We start from the raw sequence: 24657 nt of genomic DNA, 5'->3' as shown, positions 1-24657 counted from the left end.
AGAAAACCCATGGCACAGTTGTACACATTGGTGAAGCAATGTTAGATGTTTCAGGATCAGGCTGTTTAATTGTTGTGGACTTTGGGAGAGGAATTTGCTGGATAGAAGTACACCTTACTTTTTTTTGTGATTAATTTCAGTATTTACTAGATTGTTTAGAAATCAGCTGTGACTGACTGGAATCACGTTTGCCTCTAGGTCTGGCTTGTGCTTTCCAGCCTTACTACATAATCATAGTTGGCACTCCAGTACAGCACAGAGGGTAGCGCCATCCCTTGGATGAGATGTTAAACCAAAGCTCTGGCTTCCCTCTCAGGTGAATATAAAATAGTCCATGGCACTATTCAAAGAAGATCAGATGAGTTCCCCTGGTACCCTGGCAAAAAGTTATTGCATTACTAACATCACTAAAACAGATTGCCTGGTCATTTATTTCATTGCTGCTTGTGAGACCTCGCTATGTGCAAACTATCTGCTGCGTTTCCTGACATTACAACAGTGACTATGCATCAAAAGTGCCTCATTGGCATTTTGGGACATTCTGAAGGCATGAAAGGTGCTGTATAAATGCAACTTCTATTTTCCACTATTAATGCAGTGCCTGTAGTCGTGACATGTTATTGCAACTCTCCTTGTTATTGGCCTATCCCTCAGTCAACAATTTGAAATTGCTTTGTTTGCTTCGTAATTGAAGGTGATAGTGACTTTTGATCCAAGGTTCAAAATGGTTACTAGTAATATTTAATTGACTGATTGGTGGGAAATTGATAAGTTGGTTGGATATTCCGAACACAGGCAAGACTTTCCTGCTGAATGGATTACATGAATTTTACTGCTCTCTGCACTTGCATAATATACATTATTCATAATTTGTTAAATTTGTCCAATCTTTATTTGACATACAACTTCTTGAAGTTTATTTGTATATCTCAACTTCAGAGAAAGTAAGCAGTTACAAAGAAGTCCACAGGACTGTCACTGAACTCATCTCCTCTGGAGACCTTCCTTCTACAGCTTCCAATCTCATAGTCCGCAACCCCGGACAGCCTGCTTCTACCTTCTTCCTAAAATCCACAACCAGGATTGCCCTGCTAGACCCATCATTTAAGCCTGTTCCTGCCCTACTGAACTTATTTCTTCCTATCTTGACTCTATGTTTTCTCCCCTGGTCCAGTCTCTTCCCACCTACATTCGATGACTCTACTAATGCCCTACGTCATTTTGACAATTTCCAGTTTCCTGGCCCCAACCGCCTCCTCTTCACTATGGTCATCCAATCTCTCTACACCTCCATCCCCCCCATCCCAGGACATTTTGAGGGCTCTCCACTTCTTCCTTGAACAGAGGCCCAACCAGTCCCCATCCACCACCACCCTCCTCCGCCTGGCTGAATTTGTTCTCACATTGAACAACATCTCCTTCAACTCCATTCACTCCCTTCAAGTAAAGGTGTTGCTATGTGTACCCACATAGGTCCCAGTTATGCCTGACTTTTTGAGGGATATGTCGAACATTCCTTGTTCCAGTCCTACTCAGGCCCCATCCCACCATCTCTTTTTCCACTACATTGATGACTGTATCAGTGCCGTTTCCTGCTCCCACCCCGAACTGGAAAACTTTATCAACTATGCTTCCAATTTCCACCCTTCACTCACCTTTGCATTGTCCATCCCCAACACTTCCCTCCCCTTCCTCGATTTCTCTGTCTCCATCTCTGGGGATAGGCTGTCGACTAATATTCATTATAAGCCCACCGACTCCCACAGCTACCTCGACTACACCTCTTCACATTCTGCCTCCTGTGAGGACTCCATTCCATTCTCCCAGTTTCTCTGTCTCTAATGATGCATTCTTCCACAATAGCGCTTCTGATATGTCTTCCTTTTTCCTCAACCAAGGATTCCCCCCCCCCCCCCACCCCACTCTGGTTGACAGGGCCCTCCACTGTGTCCGGCCTATTTCCCGCCTCTCTGCTCACTATCCAAGGCCCCAAACACTCCTTTCAAGTGAAAGGAGTGATTTACTTGTACTTCTTTCAATTTAGTATACTGTATTCGCTGCTCACAATGTGGTCTCTTCTACATTGGGGAGACCAAACGCAGCTTGGGTGACTGGTTTGCAGAATACCTCCACTCAGTATGAAAGCATGACCCCGAGCTTTCAGTTGCTTGCCATTTCAACACACCCCCTTGCTCTCATGCCCATATATCTGTCCTGGGCTTGCTGCACTTTTCCAATGAATATCAACCCAAGCTCGAGGAACAGCATCTCATTTATCGATTAGGCACGCTACAGCCTGCCGGACTGAACATTGAGTTGAATAATTTCAGGGCCTGACAGGCCCCCATTTTTTATTTTTAGTAATATTTTTTCTTTTTTTTAATTTTTATTTTATTTTAGTTTGTTTCATCATTCATTTTTTTTTACCATGTGCCTGCCTGCCCACTGCTTTTTTCATGTTTGTGCTTTTGGCCAGGGCTGTTCATTTTTCTGTCAATTAACACTCTCTCTGCACTAACGCGTTGTCTTTCAGCACACCATTAACACATCCTTTGCCTTTACTCCATGACCTTCTTGTCAGTTATTCTCTGTGACCCTCTGTCCTATCAACACCTTCCCTTTTATTATTGCTTGCCCTACCCCCACTTTATTTGCTTAAAACCTATTACATTTCCAAACTTTGCCAGTTCTGATGAAAGTTCACTACCTGAAACGTTAACTCTTCTTCTCTCTCCACAGATGCTGCCAGACCTGCTGAGTATTTCCAGCATTTTATCTTTATTTCAGATTTCCAGCATCTGCAGTATTTTGCTTTTATTATAAAGAAGGGCTACCTTTTTAGCTCTCTATATAAGAAATAATTGCTTATGTTAGGTTGTGCTGTTAGTGAAAGTATATGAGAATATGAAATCATTGAATTCATTTTGCCCGGATTTTTGTTTTTCAAAAACAGAAAGAAATATCATATTGTTTCAGAAGAAGCAATTTCTAAGAGTAATTGACCCATTACAGGTATTTCTCTAACATTTGCATGTTTACATTGTACCAATTGCCTTCACTGAACACTCATGTTTCATCTTTCCATTTAGCTGTAAATAAATGCATTAGTTGGTTTAGCTTGTAAATTCTGAACTATTTAAGATAAGCTATTCAGAAATTATTGATAGCAATGCACAATAATATGTATAACTGATTAAACAAATTACTGTAAATAGAAACAGAAAGTGCAGGAAACACTTAGCAGGTCTGGCAGCATCTGTGAAGAGGCAAGCAGAGTTAACGTTTCAGGTCTGTGACCTTTCATCAGAACTGGCAAAGGTTAGAAATGTAATAGGTGAAGTGAAGTGGGGGTGGGGGGAGAAAGAACAAAAGGAAAGGTGTGTGATAGGGCAGAGGGCTTTTGGACAGAGCTGTTCATTATTCTGTCATTAACACTCTCTCTGCACTAATACTTTGTCTTTCACACCATTAGCACACTTCCTTTGTCTCTGCCCCATTATCTCCTTGTCAGTTAATCTCTCCTGCCCTATCACACACCTTCCCTTTTGTTCTCATGCTTAACTAACTTGCTTGAGTTTTTTGATGAGGTAACAGAGAGGGTTGATGAGGGTCATGCGGTTGATATGGTGTACATGGACTTCCAAAAAGCATTTGATGAAATGCCACATAACAGGCTTGTCAGCAAAGTTAGATCAAATAAAAGTGACAGTGGCAGCATTGATACGAAGTTGGCTGAGTGACAGAAAACATACAGTAGCGTTGAAGTAGGTTGTTTTTCAGACTGGAGGAAGATATAGTTCCCCAGGGGTCAGTGTTAGGATCACTGCTTTTCTTGATCTATATTAATGACCTAGACTTGGGTGTACAGGGCACAATTTCAAAATTTGTGGATGACACAAAACCTGTGAATGGTGAGGTGGATAGTGATAAACTTCAAGGGGACATAGACAGGCTGGTGGAATAGGTGGACAAATGGCAGATGAAATTTAATGCAGAGAAGTGTGAAGTGATTAATTTTGGTGGGAAGAATGAGGAGAAGCAATATAAAGGGTACAATTCTAAAGTGGGTACGAGGAATCTTGGGATATATGTGCAAAATCACTGAAAGTGCTTAATAAAGCATATGGGATTTTGGGCTTTATAAATAGGGGAATAGAGTACAGAAACAATGAAGTTATGACAAACCTGTATAAAACACTTTTTCAGCCTCAACTGGAATATTGTGTCCAATTCTTGGCACCACACGTTAGGAAGGATGTGATGGCATTAGAGAGAGTGCAGAAAAGATTCACGAGAATGGTTCCAGGGATGAGGAACTTCAGTTACGTGGATAAATTCGAGAAGCTGGGCCTGTTCTCCTTGGAGAAGAGAAGATTAAGAGGATATTTTAAAGCAGTGTTCAAAATCATGTGGGGGGGGGTGGGGGTGGGGGTGGTTCTGGATAAAGTAGATAGAGAGAAACTGTTCTCATTGGTGGAAGTAGACACCAATTTAAGGTGTGTCACAGCCATATGGTGAGGTTTAAGTGGTTCTCACTGTTCAACTCTCACCTGACCGCAGCATGTGTGTTTGGTTATTAGGGTTTAACCCTTTGGTATTTTATTTGTCAAATAAACAGACAGCAATAGGTTTAAAACAGAAAATAAATTATTGAATGATCAATACACCTTATCCCAAAATTGTCACAACAAAATCTACTCTCACATTTTCTCACAAACACACAGGAAGCAGATAGAGAGGAAAAAAGGGGTAAGTGATAAGTTGGGGGGGGGGTAGGTTTTGGGGAGGTGTTACAGTAACCTGCTGAATTCCCTTGGAAATCAAGTTCTCGCTGGTTGCAGGCTTGAAGTGATTGTAGATTTCTCTCTTGGTTGAAAGTTCAGTTGAAGTCAGTGGATCACCTATAATTCACTGCTGTATAGGTGTAGATGTAGAATTCTACAGCAGGGCGCATGTCTTCTGGTTTGCTGGAACAAGCTTCATGGATGCTGTTTTCTGGGTGTCTCTCTCTCTCCCTTTCTTTCTAGACTGCTTTTTAAGGTAAAGCTGTGTTACATCTCGCCTCCAGGTAGGAGATGCTTTGGTTTCCCTCCCCCGGTGATCGCACAATGGACCAGGATGTGGTTACTTCACACTTTTTTTGTTTCAGAAGAACCCATTCAATCCTGGAATATTTTAGGATGGGTGTAGGATGGGAGCAATTGACACCTCTTAGCTTTGAGGATTTTTCCTTTGTCCAGTCAAACAGTTTGACTATACAAAAGCCAAGCCTTTTCAATCAGCAGCCATTTTTAGCACATTGTTCACTTTTTAAAATAAAGGAACATTTTTTAGAAGACAAAGTTTTTTTAACTAATCAGATTTTGTCCGTACTTTTTGTATTGTCGCACTTCTTGTGGGCGTGACAGGTGATTGGCAAAAGAAGCAATGGCAACATGAGGAAAAACTTTTTTTTTTACACAGGGCATGGTCAGTATCTGGCATGCACTACCTGAGTGTGTGGTGGAGGCAGATTCAACCATGACTTTCAAAAGAGAATGGGATAATTATCTGAAGCAAAAACAAATTGCAGGGCTATGGGGAAAAGGGAGGGTAGTGGGACGAGGGGAATTGGTCTTCCAGAGAGCTGGCATGGACATAATGAACCAAATGTCCTCTTTCTGTACTGTAACTATTCTATGATTCTAAGTCCCAAATTATAACACCTTCCCATCTGTAGAAGATATTCAAGTTAATTCCGGTTGTTCCCCATTCTCATTTAATTAAAACGTTAAACAATGTGTTATTCTACTGCTTCTTGTTCCAGGATTAGAAATTGATGGGTCAATCATACTGTTGTTTGCACGTATGTTGTTAGGTGTAACTGCTGAATTTCCAGTCAGGAATCCGTCAACTTCATCAGGAAATCTGTGTAATTGTGGTTCAGTGTGAGAATTATTAGAATCTTCATCAATTGTCCTTTCTGAATAAATTTGAGGATGGAACAATCTATAGTATAGCACAAGACAAACAATACCTATAACCAGTGATAGGCCTACAGTTATCCTAATTGGCAGATCATAGACATTGCGCTTAGTAAAACCTTTCAGTAACCAGCATAATAAAAGCATATTAATGGTTTCAAAGATTCTAAATACATAATAGACAGTCATACCTACTTTTGTATTCTGACCTTTTAAATTGAAAAAGGTGAAAACTAAAATGGTGGCAACTACTGTCCTGTAAATAATTTCTTGGCATTTAGATGTACAAAATGCAGTCTTCTGTCTCCAGACACAGAAAATCATGATTAGCCACAAAGCACACAAGTAAGAAGCAACAGCTGTGACATGCAGAGTAGCCAATAGAGTTATGGTCAAAATTTTGGCACTAAGTGTCAACACCTTGTAAAGAAAGTAGATCACATAAGGGAATCCACAAACTAGATTCTGTTGAGCAGGCAAGGATCTTTTTAATGCTGCGTAATAATCCAAAGTCGTCCACGAAATGCTGAAACATGACATAATCACAGACCCATCTGTAAAAGAAAAGGAACGCAGTATAGTGACATAATTCAGTGCCCTTCAGAACTGCAATACTTTCAGTATTAATCAACAGAAATCTTGAGCACTCTAGAACTTCTATACCATTGCAGCCTCAAGATCAATTTCAGAAGATAAAAATGCTTCATATCATGTTATTTTCATTCACTGCACTTTTATTCCAGGCCTCAAAAGTAAGATTTTGGACTCTCTGTGAACCAACTGTGTGTGGGCGAATAATAACTGACCACAAGGAGGATGTAACACTGCAGTAAGGTGAGTGAGAAATGAAATACTTTTAATGTTAGCACAGCCACTGTGGACTGGGGCAACATCCCCAATGTAAATTAATTTTGTGCCAGGCATTAGTTGTAGAAATCACACATTGGCCATTGTGGAATCTCACCTCCTTACTCTTAACTCTGCCAATAGTAAAAAATGAACCAGGGACAGACACATGCATGTATCAAGAAAACATCTCCCTGATGAGGATAAAACATTATTGTTTGAAGATAAAATGGGAAAAAAGGAATTTGTTCTAAACATTTAGTCAAACAGAAGGTGAATAAGTCATCAGGCCCAGATGACATGCACTCTAAGCTGTTGAAAGAAGTCAGGGAAGAGATAGCAGAGGTTCTGGTCACAATTTTTAAATTTTCCTTAGTTACATAATGTGCCATGAAACTGCAGAACAGCCAGTGTAATATGTTTATTCAACAAGGTAGACAGGGATAATTGAGTAACTACAGACCAGTTAGTCTATAGTCAGCCAAGGCAAATTTATAAATTTATTGCTGCAGCAAAGAGCTGGCACAGCCACAATTGGCCAAATGGCATCTGCCTGTGTAGTAAACTGCTGTCATTCTCTGGTTCTAAATGGATGTGTACTGGCCAAACCCAAGTGGAAAACTGAGCATAGATCTTTAACATAGACTGTCCATCTAGTTTACACATCATGCATATTTATGACAGTGAATTAAATGGCAGCAGGAAGCTGCCGCTTGAAACAACATCCAAAAATTTACATCACTCTGACATTCACACCGCTTTCTGCATTATGTACAGTCCATTGGGAATGAAGGCAGACAAGTCCCCAGGGCCTGATGGCCTACATCCTAGGGTCTTAAAGGAAGTGGCAGCGGAGATAGTGGATCCATTGGTTATAATATTCCAAAATTCCCTGAATGCAGGAAAGGTTCCAGTGGATTAGAAAAATGCTAATATAACGCCCTTATTCAGAAAAGGAGTGAGGCAGAAAGTAGGAAACTATAGATCAGTTAGTTTAACATCTGGTGTTGGGAAATTGTTAGAATCCATTCTTAAGGAAGTAATAACAGGACATTTAGAAAGTCAAAACGCAATCCATCAGAGTCAGCATGGTTTTATGAAGGGTAAATCGTGTTTGACTAAATTGCTAGAGTTCTTCAAAGATGTAACAAGTAAAGCAGATAATGGGGATCCTGTAGATGTAGTACATCTGGACTTCCAGAAGGCATTTGATAAGGTGCCACACAAAAGGTTAATACACAAGGTAAGATCACATGGGGTTAGGGGCAATTTATTAGCTTGGATAGAGGATTGGCTAACCAACAGAAAACACAGAGTCGGGATAAATGAGTCCTTTTCTGGTTGGCAAGATGTAACTAGTAGGGTGCCACAGGGTTCGGCCCTCGGGCCCCAACTATTTACAATCTATATTAATGACTTGGATGCAGGAATAGAAGGTACTATAGCTAAATTTGCAAATGACACTAAAATAGGTGGGATAGTAAGTTGCAATAAAGAAATAAGAAATTTACAAATGGATATGGATAGGTTAGGTGAATGGACCAAAATGTGGCAGATGGAGTTTAACATGGATAAGTGTGAGGTTATCCATTTTGGTCAGAAGAATAGTTTGGCAAATTATCTAAATGGAGAGAAACTTCAGAGTGCTTCGGTGCAGAGGGATCTGGGTGTCCTCGTGCATGAATGGCAGAAAACTAGTATGCAGGTACAGCAGGTAATAAGGAAGGCAAATGGAATTTTGGCATTTATTGCTAAAGGAATGCAGTATAAAAGTAGGGAAGGGTTGCTGCAACTGTACAAGACACTGGTGAGACCACACCTGGAGTATTGCGTACAGTTTTGGTCCCCTTACTTGAGGAAGGATGTAGTTGCATTGAAGGCAGTTCAGAGGAGGTTCACTAGATTGATTCCAGAGATGAGGGATTTGTCTTATGAAGAGAGATTGAGCAGTTTAGGTCTTTACTCTCTGGAGTTTAGAAGAATGAGAGAAGATCTAATTGAGGTATATAAGATGATTAAGGGGATTGACAAAGTAGACGTAGAGAGGATGTTTCTTCTGGTGGGGCAATCTAGAACAAGAGGTCATAGTTTTAGGATAAGGGGTAGCAGATTTAAAACAGAGATGGGGAGAAATTATTTCTCTCAAAGGGTCGTGTGTCTGTGGAATTCACTATCCCAGAGTGCGGGGAATGCCGGGACATTGAGTAAATTTAAGGAGGAGATAGACAGATTTCTAATTAGTAATGGGTTGAAGGGTTGTGGAGAACGGGCTGGAAAGTGGAGTTGAGGCCGAGATGAGATCAGCCATGGTCGTATTGAATGGCGGAGCAGGTTCGAGGGGCTGAATTGCCTACTCCTGCTCCTAGTTCTTATATTCTTACGTTACACTGAGTGAGGTAAACACCCATATGAAATGACGTATACGGCTGCTAGGGAATGAGCTACATAAGCAAGTTCATTTAAAAAGCCTATCAAGAGGATTAAGCCAACAATTTTTAGACCATTTTCTTTGATTTTTGTTTCTGCTGTCAATTAGGCATTGTAGCAATTGTTCTGTTGCTGCCTTTTTTCCCACAGCTCCAATAATATTGCATTAAGTTTCTCAATGGGAGAAGAGGATGGTCAACAATGGGATACTAGATAGGTCAGGCTGCAGAGAGGAGTACTCTGTCCATATGCTGGTATCTCATATCTGCACCTTCAGACAGAAGTGTACATATCTTCCTTTTTCAGAGTGTTAATGCATGCAGAGGTTCCAATTCCATGACAATAGACATGATGGCACAAATATTATTTGTGGGCCTGACTAGCCATTATACTAGATTGATCTTTGGAACCATTCCATACATAGCATTTTATGTATTAAGTGGCATGAATGAGGTATAGTTTGGTGGTCAATAGCCAACTTAACTAAACACTCCAAGATCCCACTACCAGATTAACAGGCCCTGGCACACCTACCTGGTAATGACCACTGGGAACCAGCTTCACAAGCTCCAGGTCAGCAGAGAGCTAGATGCTGAGTTGTGCCATGTGCTGTAAGGCTACCAACAGCTAAAATACACTATAGGACTAGAAAAAACTAGCTATGGCCTTACATCATAGGCATTGGGAATGCCACCAATGCTACTGAGTCAATTCTCAGACTAAACAGCTCACATGATGACAAGGTGGCCATGACCAGGGATGGCATGGATCTTTGGTCATGGTGCCACACATTCTCAAGCCTGCATCACCACCGCCAAGTCCAAAATCCCCCTTCCATTGACTGCTACTGAGATTGAGACATGCTGGGCTGGATTGTTGACCTGCTCTCTTCAACAAGGAGGAGTTGCAGATGCAGGCTTGAATTTCTGGGTCCTAAGCGCACAGATTGAAATTCACCTCAATCCCAGGAGCTAGTTATGAAGAATAAGCTAGCAGCCCCCAGCCACATTTGTGTCTTATGGGTTGCACCAAATAGAAGCATAAGGATTGGAACAGAATACAAAAGAAACTTATATAAAAGGGACATGCACAGTGGGAAAAAAGTTTAGAGATTGATAAATAGATATGTAAATAAAGAGTATTGGAACACTATAAATTGTGTTTCTATGTTAATGTTCTGGATTCTTTTTCACTTTTAGATAATAAATGATCGGAGTTTGAGTAGGTTGGGGTATAGATTTGTTTGGGAAGGAGCAGATCAAAGTTAATGTGATGGCTCTATTTGCCTCATGGAGCAGGGAATGTGTGACTCAGGATATATGGTGGTGCTCTGCTGACTGGCTGGACTCCTATCATCCCTTGAAAAGTTCCTGATGGATGGAAATTTTGAAGTGACAGGAGCTATCCCTGTACTGTAGATTCAAGCCTTCTCTCAGGAGGTCACAGATTTCTCTGACCACCTACCTGGGAAGTTTCATAGCGCTTAATTAATATGGAGAGCTCCTGACTGGCACCTGGAGAAAATACGGAGTAATGAGGCCTAAGCTACTGTGACAACATCGAGACCTCCCTCCACCACCACCCCACCAGCACTCCTCCCAAGATGCAAAACCATGCAGATACCCTATATGGCTGCCAGTATTGTCCATGGGGTTTCCCGAACTCCGATGGAAAATCAGCAGATACCCCAAGAAAATGCCATTTACACTGCTTCTCCAGAGTTTCAAAAAATGATAAGCCAAAGTTATGGTGGGAGATCAGTGAATCAGAAAAATTTTACCCTAGCAACATAAAAAATATGAGTTGTGCTTTTGGGACATTAAATGTGTTGTATGTTTGGATGGTACTCTGCCACTTTAATATACTTAGTTAGTCGAGCTTAGAGAAATTCTTTAGTCTTGAGAACTTGACCGTAATATAATAAAAGGTTAATGTTCTATGTACAGCTCCACACCAGTCTGTGTGACTCCTCTGAAGCCACACTGCATCTCTCTTCAAGTCTCTCTCATGTGATCTCTTACACCATCATGGTAGGAGGTAGTCTTTACATTTTCTCAACATAAATCCTTTCAGACCCTTATACTACATCTCCCAAGTTTTTATCTCAATATATGCATTTTTGTACGTTCATATTTATATTTCACTTACTACCCCATCTCCCCCCAAGCTGTCAGGGGGCTTCACAACCTTCCCTGATCGTGTTGTTGACAGATGCAGAAGATCCTTAGACTTTTTCTGAACTCTTGTATCTTGAATTGGACGGCCTTCATTGAGGTTTGTAGTATACGGTCCTTTCTGAATTTCAGGTTCAACATCTGATTCAATCAAATGTATGACTGATTAATGTCTTTCATGAATAGGAATAAAATTCCCCCCATTTCTTCTTATAGTACCTTCTGAAGTATGTACTAAATGACATCTCTGTTGATTCTCATTTCTCTGGACAATTATTCCTTCTCTGCTCTGGTCTCATCCCATACCTTTTGATCTTCTGTCAACTTAGGTAGAATCCTGGTATGGTATTTCCTATTATAATTATAGGCTTGTTGCTTTCTGTAAGACTTTTCTATCTTGAACTCTCTGATAATCCAGGACTTGTAGCCCTGGAAGTAACTTTTTGGGGAGGATTAGAAGTTGTGTTCTAAGTTTCCTTCCCATCAACAGTTCTGATGGTGCTAATCCACAGCAATGGAGTAGATCTAGAGTTTAGGAGTGCCGATGCCGTTTCAAAATCTTAATTTTTCTTTAACAGTACTTTGATAGTTCTGACTCCTTGCTCAGCTTCTCAGTTAGATTGTGGATATCTAGAGTAACTTGTAAGATATAAAAATCCAGTTTTCCGCAAATTGCCTGAAGTAGTCGTTTGCAAATTGTGGTCCATTATCAGGTATACCATGTGTTGCAAAGATTTCTTGTAACACTCTGTGATGATCAGGTGAGAAAGGTGTCTATGGGTCCCTTTCAGCCTTCACCTGGTTTTACCATAACACGGTTTAATTTTAAACACACCGTGTTTTCAGCTCCCCCTTGGTGAATCCTTGTTCACTGCTTTACAATTATAAGGCAAAGAAACCAGCACAAACAGGTTTCCTTAGGTTTAAAGAAGAAAGATTGAGACTTATTAAACTTAAACTCTAATTCGGTTAATGCCTATGGATACATGACGCGCCACGCTAGCATGTATATGCAATAAGCACATGCAGATAGGGACAGAAAAGAGCAGAAGAAAAATAAAGTGGAAAAGTTTGAGGCAATATCTGAAGATGGGTTTTTGTTACGGTTCCTTGAGCTTGCTGCAGAGTCCTTGTTTGCAGGTAAATGTTACTTTTTGTTGGGGCCCAATATTCTTCTTAAACCTTGCTCAATGTAGGAGACTTTTCTCTCTTGGGGTTCATGTGTCTTCAGTGGATTTGAGTCTTGTGAGAAACAGATGGAGAGGGAGACAGGAGAACAAAGAACAAACTAAAACCTTCTGCACTTCCGGGGAACGTATCCCTCTATTCCCATCCTATTCATAGAACACAGAACATAGAACATAGAACATTACAGTGCAGTACAGGCCCTTCAGCCCTCGATGTTGCGCCGACCTGTGAAACCATCTGACCTACACTATTCCATTTTCATCCATATGTCTATCCAATGACCACTTAAATGCCCTTAAAGTTGGCGAGTCTACTACTGTTGCAGGCAGGGCGTTCCGCGCCCCTACTACTCTCTGTGTAAAGAAACTACCTCTGACATCTGTCCTATATCTATCACCCCTCAACTTAAAGCTATGTCCCCTCGTGTTTGCCATCACCATCCGAGGAAAAAGGCTCTCACTATCCACCCTGTCCAGCCCTCTGATTATCTTACATGTCTCTATTAAGTCACCTCTTCTCCTCCTTCTCTCTAACGAAAACAACCTCAAGTCCCTCAGCCTTTCCTCGTAAGACCTTCCCTCCATACCAGGCAACATCCTAGTAAATCTCCTCTGCACCTTTTCCAAAGCTTCCACATCCTTCCTATAATGCGGTGACCAAAACTGCACGCAATACTCCAGGTGCGGCCGCACCAGAGTTTTGTACAGCTGCAGCATGACCTCGTGGCTCCTAAACTCGATCCCCCTACTAATAAAAGCTAACACACCACATGCCTTCTTAACAGCTCTATTAACCTGGGTGGCAACTTTCAGGGATTTATGTACCTGGACACCAAGATCTCTCTGCTCATCTACACTACCAAGAATCTTCCCATTAGCCCAGTATTCTGCAATCCTGTTACTCCTTCCGAAGTGAATCACCTCACACTTTTCCGCATTAAACTCCATTTGCCATCTCTCAGCCCAGCTCCGCAGCCTATCTATGTCCCTCTATAACCTACAACATCCTTCGGCACTATCCACAACTCCACCGACCTTCGTGTCATCCGCAAATTTACTAAACCACCCTTCTACACCCTCATCCAGGTCATTTATAAAAATGACAAACAACAGTGGCCCCAAAACAGATCCTTGCGGTACACCACTAGAAACTATACTCCAGGATGAACATTTACCATCAACCACCACCCTCTGTCTTCTTTCAGCTAGCCAATTTCTGATCCAAAGCACTAATTCACCTTCAATCCCATACTTCTGTATTTTCTGCAATAGCCTACCGTGGGGAACTTTATCAAACGCCTTACTGAAATCCATATAGACCACATCCACGGCTTTACCCTCATCCACCTGTTTGGTCACCTTCTCAAAAAACTCAATAAGGTTTGTGAGGCACGACCTACCCTTCACAAAACCGTGCTGACTATCTCTAATGAACTTATTCTTTTCAAGATGATTATAAATCCGATCTCTTATAACCTTTTCCAACATTTTACCCACAACCGAAGTAAGGCTCACAGGTCCATAATTACCAGGGCTGTCTCTACTCCCCTTCATGAACAAGGGGACAACATTTGCTATCCTCCAGTCTTCCGGCACTATTCCTGTCGACAATGACGACATAAAAATCAAGGACAAAGGCTCTGCAATCTCCTCCCTGGCTTCCCAGAGAATCCTAGGATAAATCCCATCTGGCCCAGGGGACTTATCTATTTTCACACTTTCCAAAATTGCTAACACCTCCTCCTTGTGAACCTCAATCCCATCTAGCCTAGTAGTCTGTATCTCAGTATTCTCCTCGACAACATTTTCTTTCTCCACTGTAAATACTGACGAAAAATATTCATTTAACACTTCCCCTATCTCCTCCGATTCCACACACAACTTCCCACTACTATCCTTGATTGGCCCTAACCTATCTCTAGTCATTCTTTTATTCCTGATATACCTATAGAAAGCCTTAGGGTTTTCTTTGATCCTATCCGCCAATGACTTCTCGTGTCCTCTCCTTGCTCTCCTTATCTCTCCTTTTAGATCCTTCCTGGCTAGCTTGTAGCCCTAACTGAGCCTTCACGTCTCATCCTAACATAAGCCTTCTTCTTCCTCTTGACAAGCTCTTCAACTTCTTTAGTAAACCACGGCTCCCTCGCTCGACAACTTCCTCCCTGCCTGACAGGTACATACTTATCAAGGACACGCAGTAGCTGCTCCTTGAATAAGCTCCACATTTCGATTGTGCCCATCCCCTGCAGTTTCCTTCCCCATCCTACGCATCCTTTGTCAAGATGCCTCTTAAACGTCGCTATCGTACCTGCTTCCACCACCTCCCCTGGCAGCAAGTTCCAGGCACTCACCACCCTCTGTGTAAAAAATTTGCCTCGCACATCCCCTCTAAACTTTGCCCCTTGCACCTTAAACCTATGTCCCCTAGTAACTGACTCTTCCTGGGAAAAAGCTTCTGACTATCCACTCTGTCCATGCTGCTCATAACTTTGTAAACCTCTATCGTGTCGCCCCTCCACCTCCGTCGTTCCAGTGAAAACAATCCGAGTTTTTCCAACCTCTCCTCATAGCTAATGCCCTCCAGACCAGGCAACATCCTGGTAAACCTCCTCTGTACCCTCTCCAAAGCCTCCACGTCCTTCTGGTAGTGTGGCGACCAGAATTGCACGCAATATTCTAAGTGTGGCCTAACTAAGGTTCTGTACAGCTACAACATGACTTGCCAATTTTTAGACACTATGCCCCGACCGATGAAGGCAAGCATGCCGTATGCCTTCTTGACTACCTTATCCACCTGCGTTGCCACTGTCAGTGACCTGTGGATCTGTACGCCCAGATCTCTCTGCCTGTCAATACTCCTAAGGGTTCTGCCATTTACTGTATACCTCCCACCTGCATTAGACCTTCCAAAATGCATTACCTCACATTTGTCCGAATTAAACTCCATCTGCCATTTCTCCGCCCAAGTCTCCAACCGATCTATATCCTGCTGTATCCTCTGACAATCCTCATCATTATCCACAACTCCACCAACCTTTGTGTCGTCCGCAAACTTACTAATCAGACCAGCTACATTTTCCTCCAAATCATTTATATATACTACAAACAGCAAAGGTCCCAGCACTGATCCCTGCGGAACACTACTAGTCACATCCCTCCATTCAGAAAAACACCCATCCACTGTAACCCTCTGTCTTCTGTGACTGAGCCAGTTCTGTATCCATCTTGCCAGCTCACCTCTGATCCCGTGTGACTTCACCTTTTGCACCAGTCTGCCATGCGGGACCTTGTCAAAGGCTTTACTAAAGTCCATATAGACAACATCCACCGCCCTTCCTTCATCAATCATCTTCGTCACTTCCTCAAAAAACTCAATCAAATTAGTAAGACACAACCTCCGCTTCACAAAACCATGCTGTCTCTCGCTAATACGTTCGTTTGTTTCCAAATGGGAGTAAATCCTGTCCCGAAGAATCCTCTCTAATAGTTTCCCTACCACTGACGTAAGGCTCACCGGCCTATAATTTCCTGGATTATCCTTACCACCCTTCTTAAACAACGGAACAACATTGGCTTTTCTCCAGTACTCTGGGACCTCACCTGCAGCCAATGAGGATGTAAAGATTTCTGTCAAGGCCCCAGCAATTTCTTCCCTTGCCTCCCTCAGTATTCTAGGGTAGATCCCATCAGGCCCTGGGGACTTATCTACCTTAATGCTTTGCAAGACATCCAACACCTCCTCCTTTTTGATAATGAGATGACTGAGACTATCTGCACTCCCTTCCCTAGGCTCATCATCCACCAAGTCCTTCTCCTTAGTGAATACTGATGCAAAGTACTCATTTAGCACCTCACCCATTTCCTCTGGCTCCACGCATAGATTCCCATCTCTGTCCTTGAGTGGGCCAACCCTTTCCCTGGTTACCCTCTTGCTCTTTATATATGTATAAAAAGTCTTGGGATTTTCCTTAATCCTGTTTGCCAATGACTTTTCATGACCCCTTTTAGCCCTCCTAGTTTTTGCTTAAGTTCCTTCCTACTGTCTTTATATTCCTCAAGTGCTTCATCTGTTCCTAGCCTTCCAGCCCTTACAAATGCTTCCTTTTTCTTTTTGACTAGGCTCACAATATCCCGTGTTATCCAAGCTTCCCGAAATTTGCCAAACTTGTCTTTCTTCCTCACAGGAACATGCTGGTCCTGGATTCTAATCAGCTGACGTTTGAAAGACTCCCACATGTCAGATGTTGATTTACCCTCAAACAGCCGCCCGCAATCCAAATTCTTCAGTTCCTGCCTAATATTGTTATAATTAGCCTTCCCCCAATTTAGCACCTTCACCCGAGGACTACTCTTATCCTTATTCACAAGTACCTTAAAACTTATGGAATTATGGTCACTGCTCCCGAAATGCTCCCCCACTGAAACTTTGACCACCTGGCCGGGCTCATTCCCCAATACCAGGTCCAGAATGGCCCCATCCCTAGTTGGACTATCTACATACTGTTTCAAGAAGCCCTCCTGGATGCTCCTCACAAATTCTGCCCCATCCAAGCCCCTAGCACTAAGTGAGTCCCAGTCAATATTGGGGAAGTTAAAATCACCCACCACTCCAACCCTGTTACCTTTACATCTTTCCAAAATCTGTCTCCATATCTGCTCCTCTACCTCCCGCTGGCTGTTTGGAGGCCTGTAGTAAACCCCCAACATCGTGACTGCACCCTTCCTATTCCTGAGCTCCACCCATATTGCCTCGCTGCATGACCTCTCTGAGGTGTCCTCCCGCAGTACAGCTGTGATATTCTCCTTAACCAGTAATGCAACTCCCCCACCCCTTTTACATCCCCCTCTATCCTGCCTGAAGCTTCTAAAGCCTGGAACATTTAGCTACCAATCCTGCCCTTCCCTCAACCAAGTCTCTGTAATAGCAACATCATATTTCCAAGAACTAATCCAAGCTCTAAATTCATCTGCCTTACCTGTTATACTTCTCGTATTGAAACAAATGCACTTCAGACCAACAGTCCCGCTGTGCTCAGCAACATCTCCCTGCCTGCTCTTCCTCTTAGTCCTACTGGCCTTGTTTAATATGTCCTCCTCATTTACTTCACTAGCTGTCCTCCTGCTCTGGTTCCCACCCCCCTGCCACACTAGTTTAAACCCTCCCGAGTGACGCTAGCAAACCTCGCAGCCAGGATATTAGTGCCCTTCCAAGTTTAGATGCAACCCGTCCTTCTTGTACAGGTCCCATCTGTCCCTGAAGAGAGCCCAATGATCCAGATATCTGAAACCCTCCCTTCTACACCAGCTGCTCAGCCACGTGTTTAGCTGCACTATCTTCCTATTTCTAGCCTCACTGGCATGTGGCGCAGGGAGTAATCCAGAGATTACAATCCTAGAATCCTGTTTTTTAACTTACTACCTAACTCCCTAAACTCCCCCTGCAGGACCTCATCACTCTTCCTGCCTAAGTCATTGGTACCGATGTGTACCACAACCTCTGGCTGTTCACCCTCCCCCTTCAGAATGCCCTCTGTCCGTTCAAAGACATCCTTGACCCTGGCGCCAGGGAGGCAACATACCATCCTGGAGTCTCTTTCACGTCCACAAAAGCGCCTATCTGTGCCCCTGACTATAGAGTCCCCTATAACTATTGCTCTTCTGCGCTTTGTCCCTCCCTGCTGAACAACAGTGCCAGCCGTGGTGCCACTGCTCTGGCTGCTGCTGTTTTCCCCTGATAGGCCATCCCCCCCAACAGTATCCAAAACGGTATACTTGTTAGAGAGGGGGATAGCCACAGGGGATTCCTGCACTGACTGCCTGCCCCTTCTAGCGGTCACCCATCTATCTGCCTGCACCTTGGGTGTAACCACTTCTCTAAAACTCCTGTCTATGACACTTTCTGCCACCTGCATGCTCCTAAGTGCATCCAGTTGCTGCTCCAACCGATTCATGCAGTCTGTGAGGAGCTGCAGCTGAGTACACTTCCTGCAGATGTAGTCGCCCGGAACGCTGGAAGCGTCACGGACTTCCCACATCTCACAGGTGAAGCACTTCACCCCTCAAACTGTCATTTCTATCACTAATTAGTTAATTGATATAAAATAAATACTTATTAAATCCTTGCTAAATTATGATACACTTCACTATGTGGTCCCTAGTGCTAGATTTCTACAATAAATATTAAATGTTGTCTAAATACAGTAATCTCCTCCCTCTGGTTTAGTTACTCTACTTATTAATTAGTTAATTAGTGTTTTAATCAATTTTTATCAGTTTTATTTTCAAATTCGGTACAGATTCCCTACCAGCCAATCAGGTCACAGCTTTCCTGTGACGTCACTTTTTCAGTTTTTTTTCCCACCCGAGGTAACTTACTCTGTATACTCACCACTCTGGAACTCCGCCCTCTGAGTCTGCTCCGAGAATCCCTGAGGTAAGTTTTTTTATGTACTCACCGCTCTGGAACTCCGCCCTCCGGGTCTGAGAGATCTTCTCAGTCCAGGAGCAAACAGTCTTTGAGTTCAAACTCTCTGGCGTTCATTCAAAAGACCCCTGGAACAGCCAGTTAGTCATGTGACCAACTGGTCCAACCAGTCCTGGCCCCTGTGGATTGCATCACCCCTGCAGGCCCTGGAATGTGCTTCTCCACCCCCTCATGGTCAGGTGATCAACATCTATTGTGGGTTGAATGTGTCAGGGAATGGTCCATTGTCTACACAAGCACCATCTGTTAATATGCAAATATCTTTTCCAGCCATGGCTGATCTGTTTATAAAGTCATTTTCTCACTCCAGTAACAGTTTAAAACCAATGTTCATGACAAAATTAATGTGCTTCATTCTTGGCAGGTGGGGCCTAACATGACACACTCGAACGACTGCTTCAGTTGTCGTTGTGTACAAACACTTGACCTCAATCCACCTTGAAAAGTAGTCGATGACAATTGGGTAGGATTTTCCAATAATTATGACTAGATCCATCGCCAGACATTCCCTTAGTTTGGTTGGGAATTGCACTGCACATATCTGGAAATTTGAAATAATTTCTTCTATATCTTTTGATATTCCCAGTCACCACACAGATGCCTGGGCCCATGCTCTACATTTAGTTATACCCATATGACCCTGGTGTATTTTCTCCAAGACGTCTACCCGGAGTGACTCTGGAATCATCAGTCTCTCGTCATATACCAGCAAATCATCCGCTATGGTAAAGTGTCTTCGTGTTTGAGGAAGATTTTCATCCTGTTACCATTGGGATGCTGCTGCAGCCAGGCTTGCTTGGAATATAGCCAGATATAGATACATTCTTCATCTTGCAAATGAGCATGATGGATTTTTTGGAGCTTTCTTGAACTTGCTGACCATTGTGATGCAGTGTATTGAGAATAAGACTCAATTTCATTATTAAAGTTAACATCCTGTTGTGTAGGATGGTCGACAGTGGCTCTGGACAATGCATCTGCTGTCACTTTTTGCTTGCCCTGTACATATACCGTTTCATACGTGAATCTCATTAGCCTCAACCAGAATCTCTGGATTCGCGGAGGCATCCTAGTAAGTTTCTTTTCATCAAGTAAGGAAACTAGGGGTTTGTGGTCTGTCTCTATGACAACCTTTAAACTGCTAATATAATCTGAAAACTTCTCAAGCCCACGTGGCTGCGAGAGCTTCTTTCTCGATTATGGCATACCCCGTCTCAGTGTCAGACAATGCTTGTGACGCATAATAAACAGGTCTTCTACTTCCATCTGGCTGTGCTTGGAAAAGGACTGCCCCTATCCTTGTAGATGAGGCATCTGCTGCAATTATGGTTGGAAGTGAAGGGTTATAATGCGCTAAAATATCCAGCGGAATCAGCATCTCCTTGATCCTTTGAAATGCTTGTTCCTGATGTGCGTCCCAGCACCATGCTTGAGTTTTCCTTTATAGTTATCACAAAGGCTCAGTAACTTGTGCTAGATTGGGTAAAAATTGTGCCAATTGATTGACCATGCCAAGGAATCACTGAAGATTTTGGACAGAAGTAGGAAGTGAGAATTCACTAATGGCTCTCGTCTTTAACAGGTCTGCCATTATGAGTTGTTAATCACAATATGTCCTAAAAAACAAAGATAGTTTCGAAAACTCACACTTCTCAGTAAGCGTTAGGCCTTCATCTTGTAGGCGCTTCAAAACCACTCTCTCAGGTCGTATTCTTCAATGGACTCACCGTGAACTAAGATGTCATACATCTGGCATATTACCCCTTTAAGGCCCTGCAGGATGTTTAACATAGTTGTTTGGAATATTTCCGGTGCTGATGTGATATTGAATGGTAGATGATTAAAACAAAATCTTCCAAATGGAGTAATGAAGGTTGTCAATCACCCTGACTTCTTATCCAATGGAACTTGCCAAAAGCCACTATTTGTGCCAAGCTTCATGAACACTATACTTTTGGATAACTTTGCCAAGCATTCATTCACTGAGGACATCAGATGAACTTCTCTTGCCACAGCCTTATTAGATTGAGTTAAGTCTACACAAATGAAAAGATCACCGGTAGGTTTAGGAACCAGAACCATTCCCAAACATCACTCTGCAGGTTCAGTGATAGGAGACATGACTCCCATCCTGGTCATGTCTCCTAGTTGATGTTGGACTTGTTTTATTAGTGGCTGTGGTATCTTCCTAGGAGTGAAAAGACAAACTGGTTTAGCATCTTTTCGTAAAGTAATACTATATTTGGTCCTAAGTCTCCGTCTTTTTGGTAGTGACTCCTGGATTCTTGTTGCTTAGCTTATTACACTTTCCTTATAAAGATGAAGGTCAATACAAGCTCTTCTACTTGAGAGAGAGAATTCCTGATTCCTTAGAATATAGTGTTTCCAATATCTGCTTGCTCTTGCACTGGGGTGTTGCCTGCAGCTTCCCCTTAACTTCTAGTTCAACCCCTCCTGAGCCATGGACCTGGATTTCTGTTAGTTGCAGGTAATGCGTTGATAACCATAGTCCGTTGTTTGATAAGACAGTAATACTTGCTCCAGTGTCCAGTTTAAAAATAGCGTTATGGCCGTTGCCATATATATATCTGCAGACCAGAATGCCTGCTAAGGATCATTGATCTCACCAAGGAAGTTTTCTGATTTCTCTCCTGATGGAGGTTGTTTAACTTCATTAACCACTCTATGCTTGAATGTTTTTTCCTTTCAAACATGTGGGAATAGAGATTGTACTTTTGGCACATTTTCCTAAAATGTTCAATTTTCTCGCAGTGGAAGCATTCTGCTTTGTTGGCAGGACACTGTTCGTGCCTGTGGGTCTTTTTGGGGCCACAGCGCTGGCAGGGTTTCATGGCGTCTTGCATTTCCTCCCAACCGCACCCCCCCCCCCCCCCCCCCCCCCACCAGTGTACTTTCTTTTCTGGTACCTCACTCTTCTTGTCTTGCGGCTGAGATGCATGTGGCAGTTGTCCTCATCATGGAGGTGCCCGTGCGTGCATCTCCAGAGGCATCATTGCAGGGGAAGCCTCCATCAGTTGGCCCTGCTGCACAGATAGTCCCTCAGTCAGAGGGGCCAAGGATGTTGAGAGAGCCCTATGAGGAGTGGCACCCTCATCCTCCTCAGAGATATCCTCAGCCCTCACCGGATGCCTTGCAGAGGACACCAGCTGGAGCACAGCTGGCATCCCCTCCAAGAATCTCTCCGCCACCATTGCCAGTGACTGGTCCCCTCTACCCAGCATCTCTCGGATCCTGTGGACATCAGTGAACAATTCCTGCATCCAAGCAGAGTGATGCCTCCTATGGCTCTCCATGAAGTTGGCCACTCTCTCAATGGAGGAGCTCATGCACTCATGGCCCTGGATTATGATATTGAACATGAGCTGGATGGACTCCTCCATCCTCACCCAAGGTCCCTCACTGCCTCAGGGAATTCCAACATGCGGGAGCACATCTCCCACTGCTGTTCAAGGTAGCGCCTTCTTTCCTGTGACTCCTGAGGCCCTGCACCCATGCCCAGCAGAGCAGGGCCGTGTCTGTCCTCCCTCCTCCGAGGGGAACTGACCACAGCTCCCTCTGCCTCTGGCACCTCCTCCTGCCCACTAGTGCCGTGATCATCACCCTGTGCCAAGGTATCTAAATGTGCTTGAGGATCCGAGGAGAGAATATCTGCACTGGTGGATGGTGCACACGTAAGGTCTGACGGTGCTTCTTCTTCCTCGTGTAGCTCAGGTCCTGCAAAGATAGAGGGAGTATGCACCTGGGTTGGACACCATCTATCTGCAGGAGACACAAAGAGATGATGAGCGCTAGCCTAGCAGAGTGGAGACCTCTGCAGTGCTGAGCCTACCCAATGTTACTCAGTGCACGACACACTATCAGATGGGGTGGAGTGCACTCCATCCCCTTAATAACCACTTTTCCCTCTGTAATCACCAGGTGCACCAGGAGATCCGGTTTCACCAGACCAGACTGCCTCCTCTTCCACTATCCTGGCAATCTCCATTGCCATCTCCTCCGTGGGGGTTATTCGATAGAGGAAGAGTACCCCTCCTCCTGTCTGGGCCCTCTCCCTCATGTTGTGCGCATAGTGCTCCTACAAAGACAAAAGAGATCAAGAAAAGGCATTGCTGTCCTCTGTATCCAATGTCACCATCCCCTATCCATTAGGAGCTGCATGTCTCAGTGGTGACAGGACCTCAGTAGCACCATGGTTGTGAATCATTCTGAGGTGTCAATAAGTGCCCTGAGCACATACCCCTCCTATGTTCAGGAGCAGTGTGTGCCCTGAGGCTCCTCAGATGGTGTATCTGCTGGAGGGTGTAAGCCCTGAGGCCTGTCTGGAGGGTTGGGGGTTGCACTCACCTGCCAGAGCGCATCAGGTCATTGAAGCTTTTTCAGCACTGGATCCAAATTCTCCTTGCTTCACGCTGCCGTCATCAGCAGCAGACTATCTGGAGCCAGGCATACTCGATTTCAACTGCTGGCCTCTTCCAGCCACCCTCCTCTCCCTCATGGCTTTCAACGTGAGTTTAAGGTCGACATCAATGAAACGTGGGATAGCCCTGCCCCTGGTGCTAGTTCTCCGGCTGTCCCGAGTCATCTAACGTACCGAAGGCTTTGGCATGAACCACACATCTCTCCTTCAGGACAACCAGCAGCCCCAGTATTGGCTGCTGTGGGGAACCTAAATGAGACCCACACTTCATCTGACCCACCTCCATTTTCACCAAATGGCTCTAATTGGACAGGAAACCTCTCTCTCCACCAATGAAGGGGTTCCTCACATGAAAATCGGGACTTTAATCAGTTTCTCACCAGAAGCAGGTTTCTGACAACATAGAATCATAGAAAATAGGAGCAGGTATAGGCCATTCGGCCCCTCAGGCCTGCTCCGCCATTCAAAAAAGATCATGGCTGATTATCTAATCCAAAACCCTGTTCCCGCTTTCTCCCCATATCCCTTGATCCCTTTGGCATTAAGAAATATATCTAACTCCTTCTTGAATATATTGAATGACTTGGCCTCCACTGCCTTCTGCAGTGGAGAATTCCACAGGTTCACCACCCTGAGTGAAGACATTTCTTCTCATCTAGATTCTAAATGGCAAACCCCTTATTCTGAGACTGTGACCTCTGGTTCTGGACTCCCCAGCCATCGGGAACATCCTCCCTGCACCTAGCCTGTCCAGTCCTGTTAGAATTTTACAGGTTTCTATGAGATCCCCTCTCATTCTTCTAAACTCTAGTGAATATATGCCTAGTCAACCCAATCGCTCCTCATACGTCAATCCTGCAATCCCAGGATCAGCCTAGTAAATCTTCTTTGCATTCCCTCCATTGCAAGAACATCCTTCCTCAGATAAGGAGACCAAAACTGCACACAATACTCCAGATGTGTTCTCACCAAGGCCCTGTATAACTGCAGTAAGACATCCTTGCTCCTGTACTCAAATCCTCTTGCAATGAAGGCCATTCGCCTTCCTAACCGCTTGCTGCACCTGAATGCTTGCTTTCAACCACTGCTGTACAAGGACACCAGGTCTCGTTGCACCTCCCCCTTTCCCAATGTATTA

The 24657-nt window shown here is 43.6% G+C and overlaps 1 protein-coding gene across 1 annotated transcript in view; it reads right to left on the bottom strand.

The window, feature by feature from the left end:
* Positions 1–4679: 4679 nt before the first annotated feature.
* xkr9 (XK, Kell blood group complex subunit-related family, member 9) overlaps positions 4680–24657 on the bottom strand; it is a 40759-nt gene continuing 20781 nt past the window's right edge. Inside the window, exon 3 of the mRNA XM_068030923.1 lies at positions 4680–6517. Within this exon, the coding sequence (XP_067887024.1) occupies positions 5763–6517 (755 nt within the window). The 3' untranslated portion in view covers positions 4680–5762. The remainder of the gene's footprint in view (positions 6518–24657) is intronic.

Source organism: Heterodontus francisci, chromosome 5 (assembly GCF_036365525.1).
Source record: "Heterodontus francisci isolate sHetFra1 chromosome 5, sHetFra1.hap1, whole genome shotgun sequence".
Taxonomy (NCBI): Eukaryota; Metazoa; Chordata; class Chondrichthyes; order Heterodontiformes; family Heterodontidae; genus Heterodontus; species Heterodontus francisci.
Note: the sequence above shows the minus strand (reverse complement) of the source record. Positions and strands in the feature narration are given on the sequence as shown.